The following is a 16438-nucleotide window of genomic DNA, read 5'->3' as shown; positions in this document are numbered from 1 at the left end:
GGCATATAATTGACAACCAGCCGGATGTTGAAGAATTGTTTTACAAGAATGCAGAAACTAAACAGTTGGAGAAGGGAGTCATCGTGGCTACCAAAAAGCACATATTGGAGCAGCTGAAGGGGTTGAAAGACGGTCCTCCAGACGCAGAGGAAGAGAAGGAGAAAAAGAAGAAGAAGAAGAAGCAGATGAAGGAAAAGAAGCCGAAGAGGCCTGTTCGAGTGTATAAATACTTATAGCTTCTTTCTCAACAATCAGCAAAATGACTGTAGCTTTGACAACGAGTTTCTGCATTCCCAAGCCCAACACCACCACCTCCCTCTCCTTTCCCTCCTCCTCCATCACTGACCTCCAACCCCAAAAACATGGGCTATGTGCCAAGTTCTTACAACTCCGGCCAATGTTCCGGCTACAAGAAATACCGGAGACACCTCAAGTTTCGACTTTTCCCGAAGTTGTCCTGAAGGAAGTCAGGAAGCTTCAACAACTCGAAAAAATTAAGAGGAGTGAACAGTAGGTTTCAATGCAGTAGACTGCAGAAATTAAAAATGACGTGTTCTTCAACTAGAAGCACGCTGTGGGCAACAGACCGTTAAAAATCTATGTCCAACTCGAGTACGACGTGCACCACGACCGGGTTGTTCTGAAATTTGGAGGTTGTGATTCAATGGCGGTCAATTCCTCTTCGGGGCGGCTGAAGGATGCCTTTCAAGAAATTAGTGGAGCTCAATACCTTCAAAATACCCAATCCCTGGGCATATAATTGACAGCCTGCCGGATGTTGAAGAATTATTTTACAATAATGCAGAAACTAAACAGCTGGAGAATGGAGTTATCATGGTTGCCAAGAAGCACATATTGAAGCAGCTGAAGGGGTTGAAAGACGGTCCTTCAAACGCAGAGGAAGAGAAGGAGAAAAAGAAGAAGAAGGATGAAAAGAAGCCGAAGAGGCCTATTTGAGTGTATAAATACTTATAGCTTCTTTCTCAACAAGAAGCAAAATGGCTGTAGCTTTGACAACGAGTTTCTGCATTCCCAAGCCGGATGTTGAAGAATTGTTTTACAACAATGTCGGATGTTGAAGAATTGTTTAATAATTAACAACCTGTCGGATGTTGAAGAATCGTTTTATAATTGACATCTTGCCGGATGTTGAAGAATTGTTTTAGAAGAATGCCTAAACTAAACAGCTGGAGAAGGGAGTAATCGTGGCTGCCAAAAAGCACATATTAGAGCAGTTGAAGGGGTTGAAAGACGGTCCTCCAGACGTAGAGGAAGATAAGAAGAAAAGGAAGATGATGAAGAAGGAGGAAAAGAAGCTGAAGAGGCCTGTTCGAGTGTATAAATACTTATAGCTTCTTTCTCAACAAGCAGCAAAATAGTTGTAGCTTTGACAACGAGTTTCTACATTACCAAGCCGAACACCACCACATCCCTCTCCTTCCCCTCATCCTCCTTCACTAACCTCCAACCCCTCCAACTTGGGATATGTGCCAAGTTCTCACAACTCCGGCCAAAGTTCCGGCTAAGAGAAATGCCAGAGACACCGCAAGTTCCGACTCTTCCCAAAGTTCTCCTGAAGGAAGTCAGTAAGCTTCAACAACATGAAAAAAGTAAGAGGGGTGAACAATATATTTCAATGCAAGAGACAGCAGAAATTAAAAACGACGTGTTCTTCAACCAGAAGCACGCTGTGGGAAACAGGCCGTTAAAAATCTATATGCAACTTGAGTACGACGTGCACCACGATCGGGCTGTTCTGCAATATGGAGGTTATGCTTCAATGGCGGTCAATTCATTTTTGTGGCTACTGAAGGAGCTCAATTCCTTCAAAATCCCAAAATCTCAAGGCATATAATTGACAACCAGCCGGATGTTGAAGAATTGTTTTACAAGAATGCATAAACTAAACAGCTGGATAAGGGAGTCATCGTGGCTGCCAAAAAGCACATATTAATGCTTCTTTCTCAGCAAGCAGCAAAATGGCTGTAGCTTTGACAACCATTTTCTGCATTCCCAAGCCGAATGTTGAAGAATTATTTTATAATTAACAACCTGCCGGATATTTGATGAATTGTTTTACAAGAATGCAGAAACTAAACAACTGGAGAATGAAATTATCGTGGCTGCCAAAAAGCACATATTGGAGCAGCTGAAGGGGTTGAAAGACGGTCCTTCAGACGCAGAGGAAGAGAAGGAGAAAAAGAAGAAGAACAAGGAAGAAAAGAAGCCGAAGAGGCTTATTTGAGTGTATAAATACTTATAGGTTCTTTCTCAACAAGAAGCAAAATGGCTGTAGCTTTGACAACGAGTTTCTGCATTCCCAAGCCGGATGTTGAAGAATTGTTTTACAAGAATGTCGGATGTTGAAGAATTGTTTAATAATTGACAACCGGTCAGATGTTGAAGAATCGTTTTATAATTGACATCCTGCCGGATGTTGACGAATTGTTTTAGAAGAATGCCTAAACTAAACAGTTGGAGAATAGAGTCATCGTGGCTGCCAAAAAGCACATAATGGAGCAGTTGAAGGGGTTGAAAGACGGTCCTCCAGACGCAGAGGAAGATAAGAAGAAAAAGAAGATGATGAAGAGGGAGGAAAAGAAGCCGAAGAGGCCTGTTCGAGTGTATAAATACTTATAGCTTCTTTCTCAACAAACAACAAAATGGCAGTAGCTTTAACAAAGAGTTTCCGCATTCCCAAGCCCAACACCACCACCTCCCTCTCCCTCTCCATCCCCTCATCCTCCATCACTGACCTCCAACCCCTCCAACATGGACTATGTGCCAAGTTCTCACAACTCCGGCCAAAGTTGCGGCTACGAGAAATGCCGGAGACACCGCAAGTTCCGACTCTTCCCAAAGTTCTCATGAAGGAAGTCAGCAAGCTTCAACAACTCGAAAAAAGTAAGAGGAGTGAATAATATGTTTCACTACAACAGACAACAGAAATTAAAAACGACGTGTTCTTCAACCAGAAGCATGCTTAGTGAAACAGGCGTTAAAAATCTATGTGAAACGCAAGTAGAACGTGCACCACGATCGGGTTGTTCTGAAATTTGGAGGTTGTGATTCAATGGCGGTCAATTCCTTTTTGGGGCTGATGAATGTGGCCTTTCAAGAAATCAGTAGAGCTCAATTCCTTCAAAATCCACAAATCCCTTGACATATAATTGACAATCTACCGGATGTTGAATAATTGTTTTATAAGAATGCAGAAACTAAACAGTTGGAGAAGGGAGTCATCGTGGTTGCCAAGAAGCACATATTGGAGCTCAATTCCTTCAAAATCCCCAAATCCCTTGACATATAATTGACAATCTACCGGATGTTGAATAATTGTTTTATAAGAATGCAGAAACTAAATAGTTGGAGAAGGGAGTCATCGTGGTTGCCAAGAAGCACATATTGGAGCTCAATTCCTTCAAAATCCCCAAATCTCATGGCATATAATTGACAACCAGCCGGATGTTGAAGAATTGTTTTACAAGAATGGAGAAACTAAACAGCTGGAGAAATGAGTCATCGTGGCTGCCAAAAAGCACATATTAGTGTTTCTTTCTCAACAAGCAGCAAAATGGCTGTAGCTTTGACAACCATTTTCTGCATTCCCAAGCTGGATGTTGAAGAATTGTTTTACAAGAATGCCGGATGTTGAAGAATTGTTTTATAATTGACAACCTGCCGGATATTTGATGAATTGTTTTACAAGAATGCAGAAACTAAACAACTGGATAATGAAGTTATCGTGGCTGCGAAAAAGCACATATTAGAGCAGCTGAAGGGGTTAAAAGACGGTCCTCTAGACGCACAGGAAGAGAAGGAGAAAAAGAAGAAGAATGAAAAAAAGCCGAAGAAGCCCGTTCGAGTGTATAAATATTTATAGCTTCTTTCTCAACAAGCAACAAAATGGTTGTAGCTTCGACAACGAGTTTCTGCATTCCCTAGCCGGATGTTGAAGAATTGTTTTACAAGAATTCAAAAATTAAACCACTGGATAATAGAGTTATCATGGCTGCGAAAAAGCACATATTGGAGCAGCTGAATGGGTTGAAAGACGGTCCTCCAGACGCAGATGAAGAGAAGAAGAAAAAGAAGAAGGAGAAGGAGGAGGAGGAGGAGGGAAAAAAGCCGAATAGGCCTGTTCGAGTGTATAAAAACTTATAGGTTCTTTCTCAACAAGCAGCAAAATGGCTGTAGCATTGACAACAAGTTTCTGCATTCCCTAGCCGGATGTTGAAGAATTATTTTATAATTGACAACCTGCCGGATGTAGAAGAATTGTTTTACATGGATACAGAAACTAAACAACTAGAGAAGGGAGTCATCGTGGCTGCCAAAAAGCACATATTGGAGCAGCTGAAGGGGTTGAAAGACGGTTCTCCAGACGCAGAGGAAGAGAATGACCAAAAAAGAAGAAGAAGTAGGTGGAGGAAAAGAAGCCGAAGAGGCTTGTTCGAGTATATAAATACTTATAGCTTCTTTCTCAACAAGCAACAAAATAGCTGTAACTTTAACAACGAGTTTCTGCATTCCAAGCCGAATGTTGAAGAATTGTTTTACAAAAATACCGGATGTTGAAGAATTATTTTATAAATGATAACCTGCCGGATGTTGAAGAATTGTTTTACAAGAACGCAGAAACTAAACAACTGGAGAATGGAGTCATCGTGGCTGCCAAAAAGCACATATTGGAGCAGCTGAAGGGGTTAAAAGAATGTCCTCCAGACGCAGAGGAAGAGAAGGAGAAAAAAAAAAAACAAAAGAAGAAGAAGGAGGAAAAGAAGTCGAAGAGGTCTGTTCGACTATATAAATACTTATAGCTTCTTTCTCAACAAGCAGCAAAATGGTTGTAGCTTTGAGAACGAGTTTCTGCATTCACAAGCCGGATGTTGAAGAATTGTTTTACAAGAAGGCAAAAACTAAACAACTGGAGAAAGGAGTCATCTTGGCTGCCAAAAAGCACATATTGGAGCAGCTGAAGGGGTTGAAAGACGGTCCTCCAGACGCAGAGGAAGAGAATGAGAAGAAGAAGAAGTAGATGAAGGAAAAGAAGCCGAAGAGGCCTGTTCGAGTGTATAAATAATTATAGCTTCTTTCTCAACAAGCAACAAAATAGCTGTAGCTTTTACAATGAGTTTCTGCATTCCCAAGCCGGATGTTGAAGAATTGTTTTACAAAAATACCGGATGTTGAAGAATTGTTTTATAAATGATAAACTGCCGGATGTTGAAGAATTATTTTACAAGAATGCAGAAACTAAACAACTAGAGAATGGAGTCATCGTGGCTGCCAAAAAGCACATATTGGAGCAGCAGAAGGAGTTGAAAGAAGGTCCTCCAGACGCAGAGGAAGAGAAGGAGAAAAAAATTGAAAAAAAAATAAAAAAGAAGAAGGAGGGAAAGCATTCGAAGAGGTCTGTTCGAGTGTATAAATACTTATAGCTTCTTTCTCAACAATCAGCAAAATGGTTGTAGGTTTGAGAACGAGTTTCTGCATTCCCAAGCCGGATGTTAAAGAATTGTTTTACAAGAATGATGAAACTAAACAACTAGAGAAGTGAGTCATCCTGTCTTCCAAAAAGCACATATTGTAGCAGCTGAAGAAGAAGAAAAATGAGGAAAAGAAGCCGAAGAGGCCTGTTCGAGTGTATAAATATTTATAACTTCTTTCTCAACAAGCAACAAAATGGATGTAGCTTTGACAACGAGTTTCTGCATTCCCTAGCCGGATGTTGAAGAATTGTTTTACAACAATGCCGGATGTTGAAGAATTGTTTTACAAGAATGCAGAAACTAAACAACTGGAGAAGGGAGTCATCGTGGCTGCCAAAAAGCACATATTGGAGCAGCTGAAGGGGTTGAAAGAAGGTCCTCCAGACGCAGAGGAAGAGAAGGAGAAAAAAATAAAAAATATAAAAAAAAAAGAGGAAAAGAAGTCAAAGAGGTCTCTTCGAGTGTATAAATATACTTATTGCTTCTTTCTCAACAAGCAGCAAAATGGTTGTAGGTTTGAGAACGAGTTTCTGCATTCCCAAGCCGGATGTTGAAGAATTGTTTTACAACAATGCCGGATGTTGAAGAATTGTTTTACAAGAATGCAGAACCTAAATAACTGGAGAAGGGAGTCATCGTGGCTGCCAAAAAGCACATATTGGAGCAGCTGAAAGGGTTGAAAAACAGTCCTCCAGACGCAGAGGAAGAGAAGGAGAAAAAAATAAAAAATATAAAAAAAAAAAGAGGAAAAGAAGTCAAAGAGATCTCTTCGAGTGTATAAATATACTTATTGCTTCTTTCTCAACAAGCAGCAAAATGGTTGTAGGTTTGAGAACGAGTTTCTGCATTCCCAAGCCGAATGTTGAAGAATTGTTTTACAACAATGCCGGATGTTGAAGAATTGTTTTACAAGAATGCAGAACCTAAATAACTGGAGAAGGGAGTCATCGTGGCTGCCAAAAAGCACATATTGGAGTAGCTGAAAGGGTTGAAAAACAGTCCTCCAGACGCAGAGGAAGAGAAGGAGAAAAAGAAGAAGTAGATGGAGGAAAAGAAGCCGAAGAGGCCTGTTCGAGTGTATAAATACTTATAGCTTCTTTCTCAACAAGCAACAAAATAGATGTAGCTCTGACAACGAGTTTATGCATTTCCAAGCCGGATGTTGAAGAATTATTTTTCATGAATGCTGAAACTAAACAACTAGAGAAGGGAGTCATCCTGGCTTCCAAAAAGCACATATTGGAGCAGCTGAAGAAGAAGAAAAAGGAGGAAAAGAAGCCGAAGAGGCCTGTTCGAGTGTATAAATACTTATAGCTTTTTTCTCAACAAGCTGCAAAATGAGTGTAGTTTTGACAACGAGTTTCTGCATTCCCAAGCCCAACACCACCACCTCCCTCTCCCTCTCCTTCCCCTCCTCCTTCACTGACCTCCAACCCCTCCAACTTGGGCTATGTGTCAAGTTCTCACAACTCCGGCCAAAGTTCCGACTACGAGAAATGCCGGAGACACTGCAAGTTCCGACTCTTCCTGTAGTTCTCCTGAAGGAAGTCAGCAAGCTTCAACAACTCGAAAAAAGTAAGAGGAGTGAACAATACGTTTCACTTCAACAGACAGAAGAAATTAAAAACGACGTATTCTTCAACCAGAAGCACGCTGCGGGAAACAGACCGTTAAAAATCTATGGGCAACTCGAGTACGACGTGCACCACGATCGGGTTATTATGAAATTTGGAGGTTGTGCGTCAATGGTGGTCAAATCCTTTTCGGGGCTGCTGAAGGTGGCCTTTCAAGAAATTAGTGGAGCTCAATACCTTCAAAATCCTCAAATCCCATGATATATAATTGACAATCTGCCGGATGTTGAAGAATTGTTTTATAAGAATGCAGAAACAGAACAGTTGGAGAAGGGAGTCATCGTGGCTGGACGGTCCTCCAGACGTAGAGGAAGAGAAGAAGGAAAAGAAGCCGAAGAGGTCTGTTCGAGTGTATAGATACTTATATCTTCTTTCTCAAGAAGCTGCAAAATGGCTATAGCTTTGACAACAAGTTTCTACATTCCCAAGCCGGATGTTGAAGAATTGTTTTACAAAAATGTCAGATGTTGAAGAATTGATTTATAATTGACAACCTGCCGGATGTTGAAGAATTGTTTTACAAGAAAGCATAAACTAAACAACTGGAGAATTGAGTTATCGTGGCTGCCAAAAAGCACATATTTGAGCAACTGAAAAGTTGAAAGACGGTCCTCCAGACGCAGAGGAAGAGAAGAAGAAATAGAAGAAGAAGATGAAGAAGGAGGAAAAAATGCCGAAGAGGCCTGTTCCAGTGTATAAATATTTATAGCTTCTTTCTCAACAAGCAACAAAATGGCTGTAGCTTTGACAACGAGTTTCTGCATTCCCAAGCCTGATGTTGAAGAATTGTTTTACAAGAATGCCGGATGTTGAAGAATTGTTTTATAATTGACAACCTGCCGGATGTTGAAGAATTGTTTTACAAGAATGCAGAAACTGAACAGCTGGAGAAGAGAGTCATCGTGGCTGCCAAAAAGTACATATTGGAGTAACTGAAGGGGTTGAAAGACGGTCCTCCAGATGCAGAGGAAGAGAAGGAGAAAAAGAAAAAGAAGGAAAAGATGCCTAAGAGGTCTGTTCGAGTGTATAAATACTTATACCTTCTTTCTAAACAAGCAGCAAAATGGCTGTAGCTTTGACAACGAGTTTCTGCATTCCCAAGCCGGATGTTGAAGAATTGTTTTATAATTGACAACCTGCCAGATGTTGAAGAATTGTTTTACAAGAATGCAGAAACTGAACAGCTGGAGAATGGAGTCATCGTGGCTGCCAAAAAGCACATATTGGAGCAACTGAAGGGGTTGAAAGACGGTCCTCCAGACGCAGAGGAAGAAAAGGAGAAAAAGAAGTAGAAGAAGAAGAAGAAGATGGAGGAAAAGAAGCCGAAGAGGCCTGTTCGAGTGTATAAATACTTATATCTTCTTTCTTAACAAGCAACAAAATGGTTGTAGCTTTGACAACGAGTTTCTGCATTCCTAAGCTCAATACCACCACCTCCCTCTCCCTCTCCTTCCCCTCCTCCTCCTTCACTGACCTCCAACCCCTCCAACTTCGGCTATGTGCCAAGTTCTCACAACTCCGGCCAAAGTTCCGGCTACGAGAAATGCCGGAGACACCGCAAGTTCCGACTATTCCCGAAGTTCTCCTGAAGGAAGTCAGCAAGCTTCAACAACTTTTAAAAAGTAAGAGGTGTGAACAATACTTTTCACTACAACAGACAGCAGAAATTAAAAACGACGTGTTCTTCAACCAGAAGCACGCTGTAGGAAACAGGCCGTTAAAAATCTATGTGCAACTCGAGTACGTCGTGCACCACGATCGGGCTGTTATGAAATTTGGAGGTTGTGCTTCAATGGCGGTCAAATCCTTTTTGGGGCTGCTGAAAGAGGCCTTTCAAGAAATTAGTGGAGCTCAATACCTTCAAAATCCCAAAATCCCTTGGCATTTAATTGACAACCTGCCGGATGTTGAAGAATTGTTTTACAATAATGCAGAAACTAAACAGCCGGAGAAGGGTGTCATCGTGGCTGCCAAAAAGCACATGTTGGAGCAGCTGAAGGGGTTGAAAGACGGTCCTCCAGACGGAGAGGAAGAGAAGGAGAAAAAGAAGAAGGAAGAGGAAAAGAAGCCGAAGAGGCATGTTCGAGTGTATAAATACTTATAGCTTCTTTCTCAACAAGCAGCAAAATGGTTGTAGCTTTGACAACGAGTTTTTGCATTCCCAAGCCCAACACCACCACCTCCCTCTCCCTCTCCTTCTCCTTCCCCTCCTCCTCCTTCACTGACCTCCAACCCCTCCAACTTGGGCTATGTGCCAAGTTCTCACAACTCCGGCTAAAGTTCCGGCTACGAGAAATGCCGGAGACACCGCAAGTTCCGACTCTTCCCGAAGTTCTCCTGAAGGAAGTCAGCAAGCTTCAACAACTCTAAAAAAGTAACAGGTGTGAACAATACGTTTCACTGCAACAGACAACAGAAATTAAAAACGACGTGTTCTTCAACCAGAAGCACGCTGTGGGAAACAGGCCGTTAAAAATCTATGTGCAACTCGAGTACGTCGTGCACCACGATCGAGTTGTTCTGAAATTTGGAGGTTGTGCTTCAATGGCGGTCAATTCCTTTTTGGGGCTGCTGAATGAGGCCTTTCAAGAAATTAGTGGAGCTCAATTCCTTCAAAATCGCCAAATCTCTTGTCATTTAATTGACAACCTGCCGGATGTTGAAGAATTGTTTTACAATAATGCAGAAACTAAACAGCCGGAGAAGGGAGTCATCGTGGCTGCCAAAAAGCACATATTGGAGCAGCTGAAGGGGTTGAAAGACGGTCATCCAGACGCAGAGGAAGAGAAGGAGAAAAAGAAGAAGAAGAAGAAGGAGGAGGAGGAAAAGAAGCCGAAGAGGCATGTTCAAGTGTATAAATACTTATAGCTTCTTTCTCAACAATCAGCAAAATGGTTGTAGCTTTAACAACAAGTTTCTGCATTCCCAAGCCCAACACCACCACCTCCCTCTCCCTCTCCTTCCCCTCCTCCTCCTTCACTGACCTCCAACCCCTCAAACTTGGGCTATGTGCCAAGTTCTCACAACTCCGGCCAAAGTTCCGGCTACGAGAAATGCCAGAGACACCGTAAGTTCCGACTCTTCGCGAAATTCTCCTGAAGGAAGTCAGCAAGCTTCAACAACTCGAAAAAGGTAAGAGGTGTGAACAATACGTTTTACTACAACAGACAGGAGAAATTAAAAACGACTTGTTCTTCAACCAGAAGCACGCTGTGGGAAACAGGCCGTTAAAAATCTATGTGCAACTCGAGTATGACGTGCACCATGATCGAGTTGTTCTGAAATTTGGAGGTTGTGCTTCAATGGCGGTCAATTCCTTTTTAGGGATGCTGAAGGAGACCTTTCAAGAAATTAGTGGAGCTAAATTCCTTCAAAAACCCCAAATCCCTTGGCATATAATTGACAACCTGCCGGATGTTGAAGAATTGTTTTACAAGAATGCAGAAACTAAACAGCTGGAGAAGGGAATCATCGTGGCTGCCAAAAAGCACATATTGGAGCAGCTGAAGGGGTTGAAAGACGGTCCTCCAGACGCAGAGGAAGAGAAGGAGAAAAAGACGAACAAGAAGGAGGATGAAAAGAAGCCGAAGAGGCCTGTTCGAGTGTATAAACACACTTGGGAGGGTTACCCCGCTTGAAGCCCAAAGCTGACTTTTGAGATATAGATCTTTTTATGTTTTATGCTATGCCCGCTTGAAACCCAAAGCTACCTTTTGAGATTTAGATCTTTCTATGTTTTATGCTATGAGATTTAGATCTTTTTATCTTTTATGCGCCCCCCACCCCCCCCCCCCCCCCCCCCCCCATGGCAGCAGACAATTGGCTTGTGAGTGTAGTCCTAATTTACACTCATTTTACAGGCATGGGTTCGCTATGCGTTTGCTTAACTTAGCTCAATGCGTATTGCTTTTGTTCAATTTATTTTGTCCGCTTTACTGTTACTCCTTGCGTTTGTCCTAAACTTACACATGTCATGTCATTATTGGTTGCCCCCAATGGTAGATCAGTTTGACCTAAGCCCTTGTAAAATGAAAATGGAAAATCTTCGTGTTAAAGCACATGCTTTGATTATAAAGATTACAAATAAGTGACTGCATTGAAATTTAAAAAAGACTGAGCATGGCATGTGAATGAATACGTGATGCTCTTACATATTAAATTAGGTATAAAGCCCGCACGATGCTGCGGGTTTATCATTGCTATGATTCAATTTAATAGTACTGCATTTATAAACATTACATACAAAATAAATTTTAACCCAAGACAATCCAACTGAGATTTACTTATGGAGCAAGTAGGAAATTTACTCAAAAGCCTCAAGTTAAATTAGTAGCTTGTCAACAATTAACTTGATTTGTTTAAGCTGCCCAAGCAAGCAAATTATAGACCTAGGCTATTCTACACACGTGTTTGATCGATTCCAAAAATAGTTAACCTGAAATACAGAAGGTCAATATATTTGCATAGAAAGATCCAACTAATCCAGCTCTGAGTGCACGAACAATGACCTAAATGAAACCTGCAAGGAAAATCAATGTCATTTAAATATCTAAACTGGCAAAAGCTAATTGTCCAAGCACACAATGCTTCAAAATCTTACTGTTTTTAACAAACAACTAACTGAATGAATTGAAGCATGTTGCTATTAATTATTATTGAATTGGATTGTTTCTTGAAAAACGGTTGATTACTTGAACTACTACTTCTTTATATATACATGGCTGCAGACACTTCACTTATGCGTAACTACAAATATAATTTGGAATAATTTTCCAGCATGTTTGGTAATGTTCTATTTTACAACCAAACTATGCAGTTCCATTTTTAGCTACTAAAACTGCAAGGGAAGCAAAGGAATGTTATAAAATTTACCTTGACTTTGTTGTTCTGTTTATATGCAAGTGAAGAACTGAGACAACTAAACTATGTAGTTTCACTTCTAGCTCCCAACGCTACAGGGAAAGCAATATTCTGTGGGGTGAGTTATGCTTCAAGAGGAGCAGGGCTCCTGAATGCAACAGGAACAATATCCAAATGCACTTTCATGCTCGATAATCAAGTTGGAACCTTATCCTCAAAGTCATACAGAAGTCAATTTAAAACCCCTAACATATGTGATTTCTTGAAATGTGGGAGTATATGCATGATTGTTTCTCATGCGAATATTTAATACAATACACAAAAGCTATGCAGATTCATATATATTACAGAAATACTAAGTATGCTTCTGATTTAATATGTCTTTTGCTGATGCATCCTGCTAATGAAGTATCCTATGCTTTTACGTCAGTTGAGCAAGGGTTCCATTTAGATGTGGTTTTTGTTTTTTATTTCCATGCCTATGTGTTTGTCTTAATTTGTTTTTCTTTATATTCAGAACCTGCTCACAATCTATATATACATAAGATATAGAGCCTTAAGCTAACTGAAATGTAAAGCTAGATCATCATAAGAAATATGAGCACATGACATTCTTTTTAGCTGTTTAAGCTGAACGCACAAATTCAATGAAAAGGAGATCAATTGTGAATATTTACCTGTTTAATATTTTCAGCTATTGCATCATTATTCTCCTTTTGATTAGAAATATGAAACACTGCAAAAAAAAAACAGAATCCAAGCCAAGAAACTCAGTGACAAAAGACAATGGCAACTAAACAATGCTATTTGTTAAAATCTAAACTTGGCTAAGCAGAACAAACGAATTTGAAAATTAAGTGATTATACAAAAACAGATTCACACTATCACTGCATCATTTAAAGCCACAAAGTTGTCAATCTTCTATAACTGTTCGATAAAAAGAAACATATGGTTTTCAAGTGGACTCTGTTAGATAACCACAGAAGAAGGAACAATGCAGGGAAGTAACTACATTGATAACGCAGGGAAGTAACTACATTGATAACACAAATAAAATTGAAAGTAAAAAAATGGTCTCTACATTTTCATGTACCGACTGCACAATGTGGCTATTACCTTTCAATAATGTAAATATCTACTTATCAAAGAAGGGAGAGAAAACTGAAAAGAAGTAAGATGTGGGATGCCGGATAGATATTAAGATTCAAGTGGCGGAGGTATTAGAAAATCATTTGCAATTTTGCCACTCTTTTCCTACATACCATTGAAACTGTATAAGAAATCTACTTGGCAAGTATAATGGACTCCATTATGCAATCTGCTAATCATAAGAGTAATAATACCACAGAAGTATCAATTGTTTGGCCTTATAAACATAAACACACTAAGGCTTAATCCTTACTACTTACACTTTGCTGCTTATCCATGTCATATTGAAACCAAACAATACTGAAAATAAGAACATGATGAATACTGAATGTTTTCAAGTACAAATACAATATCGAAATATAAATTATTCCCATTGCTTCATAAGAGGTTGACCCATTATCTCTCCCTTAATCCTCTCATTCATAATCTCAATCTAACTATTGCTGGTAAATATATTGTGAATATGGATGTTGAACTTCGTTACTTATAAAGTAAGAGTTTCCAAGACAACTAAACTTAAGAGAACTATCAACAACAAAGACTACAACCACACAAAGAATCAGAAGAACCTCAATTTCAAGAGACTAAACAACAGCTGCATTGTAATTTCCTCAGCAGATAAAAAATAGGTGCAACAGAAACACAACTAAAAGCAAAAGCACTCACCCGTAGTTATCTTAAAACCCCGGTTCCACTATCAAAAGCAGTCACTGCAAAACAAAATCCAATGTTTCTTGCAGTGACTCATTCACAGACATCTAGCTACCGTTAGAGCAAGAAATATTATATAGCTTTTCAATGACCTTCCTATGTATGATGCTATCATCCACAACCAGAATATGGAACTAAAAAAGCATGGGAACTAAAACATCAATTAACAAATGATTCAACCATTCTGCAATTTCAAATAGGCATTCTGCAATTTAAGGTTTGTGCACCATATGCATCAACCGTCTAATTTATTCTCAGCTCAACCATGCACCATATGCATATAAGACAAACCCCTTATGCAAATAACCAAACTCAAAAGGATTTGAACAAAAGATATGAAGAACTAAAAAAGCTAAAGAAGAGAATGAAGAGCCAATCGATGCATGCAGAGCGAACAACAAAACCGGAGAGCAGCAACGGCAACGGGTAGAGAATGAACAGCAAAAGCAGAAACAAAATTAAAAATAAAAATAAAAAATCGATTAGACCTGAATCCACCAAAATCAAAACAAAAAAAAAAAAAAACCATTCCAATACAAAATAGAACACAAACAACTCACCGAAATCAGCAAATAGGAAGCCCCAGAAGCAAAAAAGAAGAGATTCTAGACAAGAGACAAATCGAACTCATTAGCATCAGAAACTCTAATACCAAAAACCAGCGCTTCGCACGCCTTGAACACAGACATTAAGCTCATACAATCAAACTCATCATTCAGATGATCGCAAAAACCATGCAAACCCAGAAATTCCAGGGGGAAAAAATACCAATACCTACAAACAGATCGGGTTTTGATTCCGAAAAAAGAAAATAGCAAAACTCTTGCGCAATCAAAACAAAAACCTGAGAGCTTCTCGTCCCCCTCCTCCGCTTCTCTGCGTTCTCTCCCTTCTTCCCCTGTTCTATTCGCTCTCTCTTTTTCTCTCGAGCGAACACCAAAACCCAAAAGAAAGAAGATGTGTCCTTCTCCAGAGCAAACATGCAGAGCAAGCAATATCAACACGGCCTCATGCACAGCCAACACCTGTAGGGGGCAATCAAGCAAAAGACCAGAAAAATGTAGCGCATAATCGTCAATTGACTGCTCATTTCGTTTGTCTTTTAGCGATTTGCGTTTTAGTATAGTCAGAAACTAGCAATATTGCCCGCGCTTTGCTGCGGGGTTTGGAGCTAATTCTCCCGTGCGATAGTGCGGGTTTTTTTTTGTTAGGATGATAATTTTGAGGAAAGATATACTTCAAGATTGAACTAAAATCAATCACTACATAATGGAACAGTTACTTGCTTGGAACTGAAACTTAGAGGATAACTTGTATACATAAAAATATGATATGTACATCATATTACAATTGAGCAAGTAGAGAGAGATTTCATGGATTGCAGCTTTAAGAAAATTAATGAAGCCCATCATATTTGTCAGTGTTCAACTTTTTCGGTCTCCATATCCTTGTAAGTTATTGTTGTGTCCATCTACAATAAAAGAGTAAATATGAGTGGTTAGTTCTTTTGTATCAGGTTCAGTATATTAACTTGAATGGTAACTTCTCTTAACATTTTCAATTATACTTATGTCTTTGTTAGATAAATACTTGCCATGATTATAAAGGCCAAAATCAAAATTTAGCTTTAACAAAGATAAACAACATTCTTTATGGGTCATTAATCCTAGAAACAGAATTCACAACTTCTGTATCTACACAGTTATGAATAAGAGGTGCATATAAGATGCAGTAATTTTATAGTTGTGCTTTGTGTATCTGACTCACACAGTCCCACATATAACGTAGCACATCATAATTAAAGGAAAAAAAGTTGTGCTTAACAACATATAAAAACTTCTTAAAATCTAAGTTCACACAAAAAAAAAAAGACATGGTGACCCAGAGAGTGAAAATAAACACTAAAAAGCAATGAATAGTATGTGTCATGGTAACCCAATGGGTGAACTTGCTCTTAGTGATCTATACTTTGTCTTCAGTAATTAAGTACCGATAGCAACTTGACTTGAAATCATGTTCATACTCGATCATGGTCTCATATCTTTTGAGCTATTTTTAGTTAAAATGGCATTAATTTTTTTTTTTTTAACTCATACTAGAGATTATGTGGTGCCTGATGTTAATGGAACTAGTCCAGTTGACAACTATGGCTATGCAGAGCAACGATTGTATTTGACCATTTGACCCAAATTTTCTGCTTTATTCTTTTTTGAAGTTACGCGTTGCTAAAGGTCAACCTGCACCATCTGTAGCTCCTCAGGATTCAGTTAACAAGAGTGCGCCACTGGCTTCAGATTGGGATGATCGTCCAATGCAGTTGAAAGGCCTGTAGCAGAGATAGCAGATGAAGTTTCTACCCTAGAAGATGAAGGTGAACCTTTCGGCTTCCTTCAATTGTTATCATTGAGCTGTGGCGATTCAACCTTTATGAGTTATGTGAAATATGATATGTTCTTATGTAATGGTGTCAAAAGCTCCTATACTTTGTTGCTACATACATATATATATATATATATATATATATAATATTTATCTAAAGCGAGGGCCTCGCTCTGAAATTAAAGTGCGAGGTTAGAGTTTAGAGTCACTTT

At 39.5% G+C, this 16438-nt stretch overlaps 1 protein-coding gene across 5 annotated transcripts; it reads right to left on the bottom strand.

Annotated features, from left to right (window-relative positions):
- Window positions 1–11363: 11363 nt before the first annotated feature.
- On the bottom strand, window positions 11364–15048 carry LOC112173628. Of its 5 annotated transcripts, none has more exons than XM_040509463.1 (4): window positions 14622–15048; window positions 14408–14452; window positions 12664–12722; window positions 11364–11645 (listed from the first exon to the last, which is right to left on the bottom strand). In XM_040509463.1, exons 1-4 carry the CDS (start codon window positions 14827–14829, stop codon window positions 11604–11606), a joined length of 354 nt encoding a protein of 117 aa, XP_040365397.1. In that variant the 5' UTR covers window positions 14830–15048; the 3' UTR covers window positions 11364–11603. The 5 variants fall into 5 exon arrangements, 3 of the variants coding, with proteins under 3 accessions (XP_040365397.1, XP_040365396.1, XP_040365398.1); XM_040509462.1 differs by lacking the exon at window positions 14408–14452 and adding an exon at window positions 11999–12078; XR_002925630.2 differs by lacking the exon at window positions 14408–14452 and having other exon boundaries at window positions 14692–15048.
- Window positions 15049–16438: the final 1390 nt, after the last annotated feature.

This window comes from Rosa chinensis, chromosome 6, assembly GCF_002994745.2.
Source record: "Rosa chinensis cultivar Old Blush chromosome 6, RchiOBHm-V2, whole genome shotgun sequence".
Lineage (NCBI taxonomy): Eukaryota > Viridiplantae > Streptophyta > Magnoliopsida > Rosales > Rosaceae > Rosa > Rosa chinensis.
This window is presented reverse-complemented; position numbering and strand designations above follow the sequence as displayed.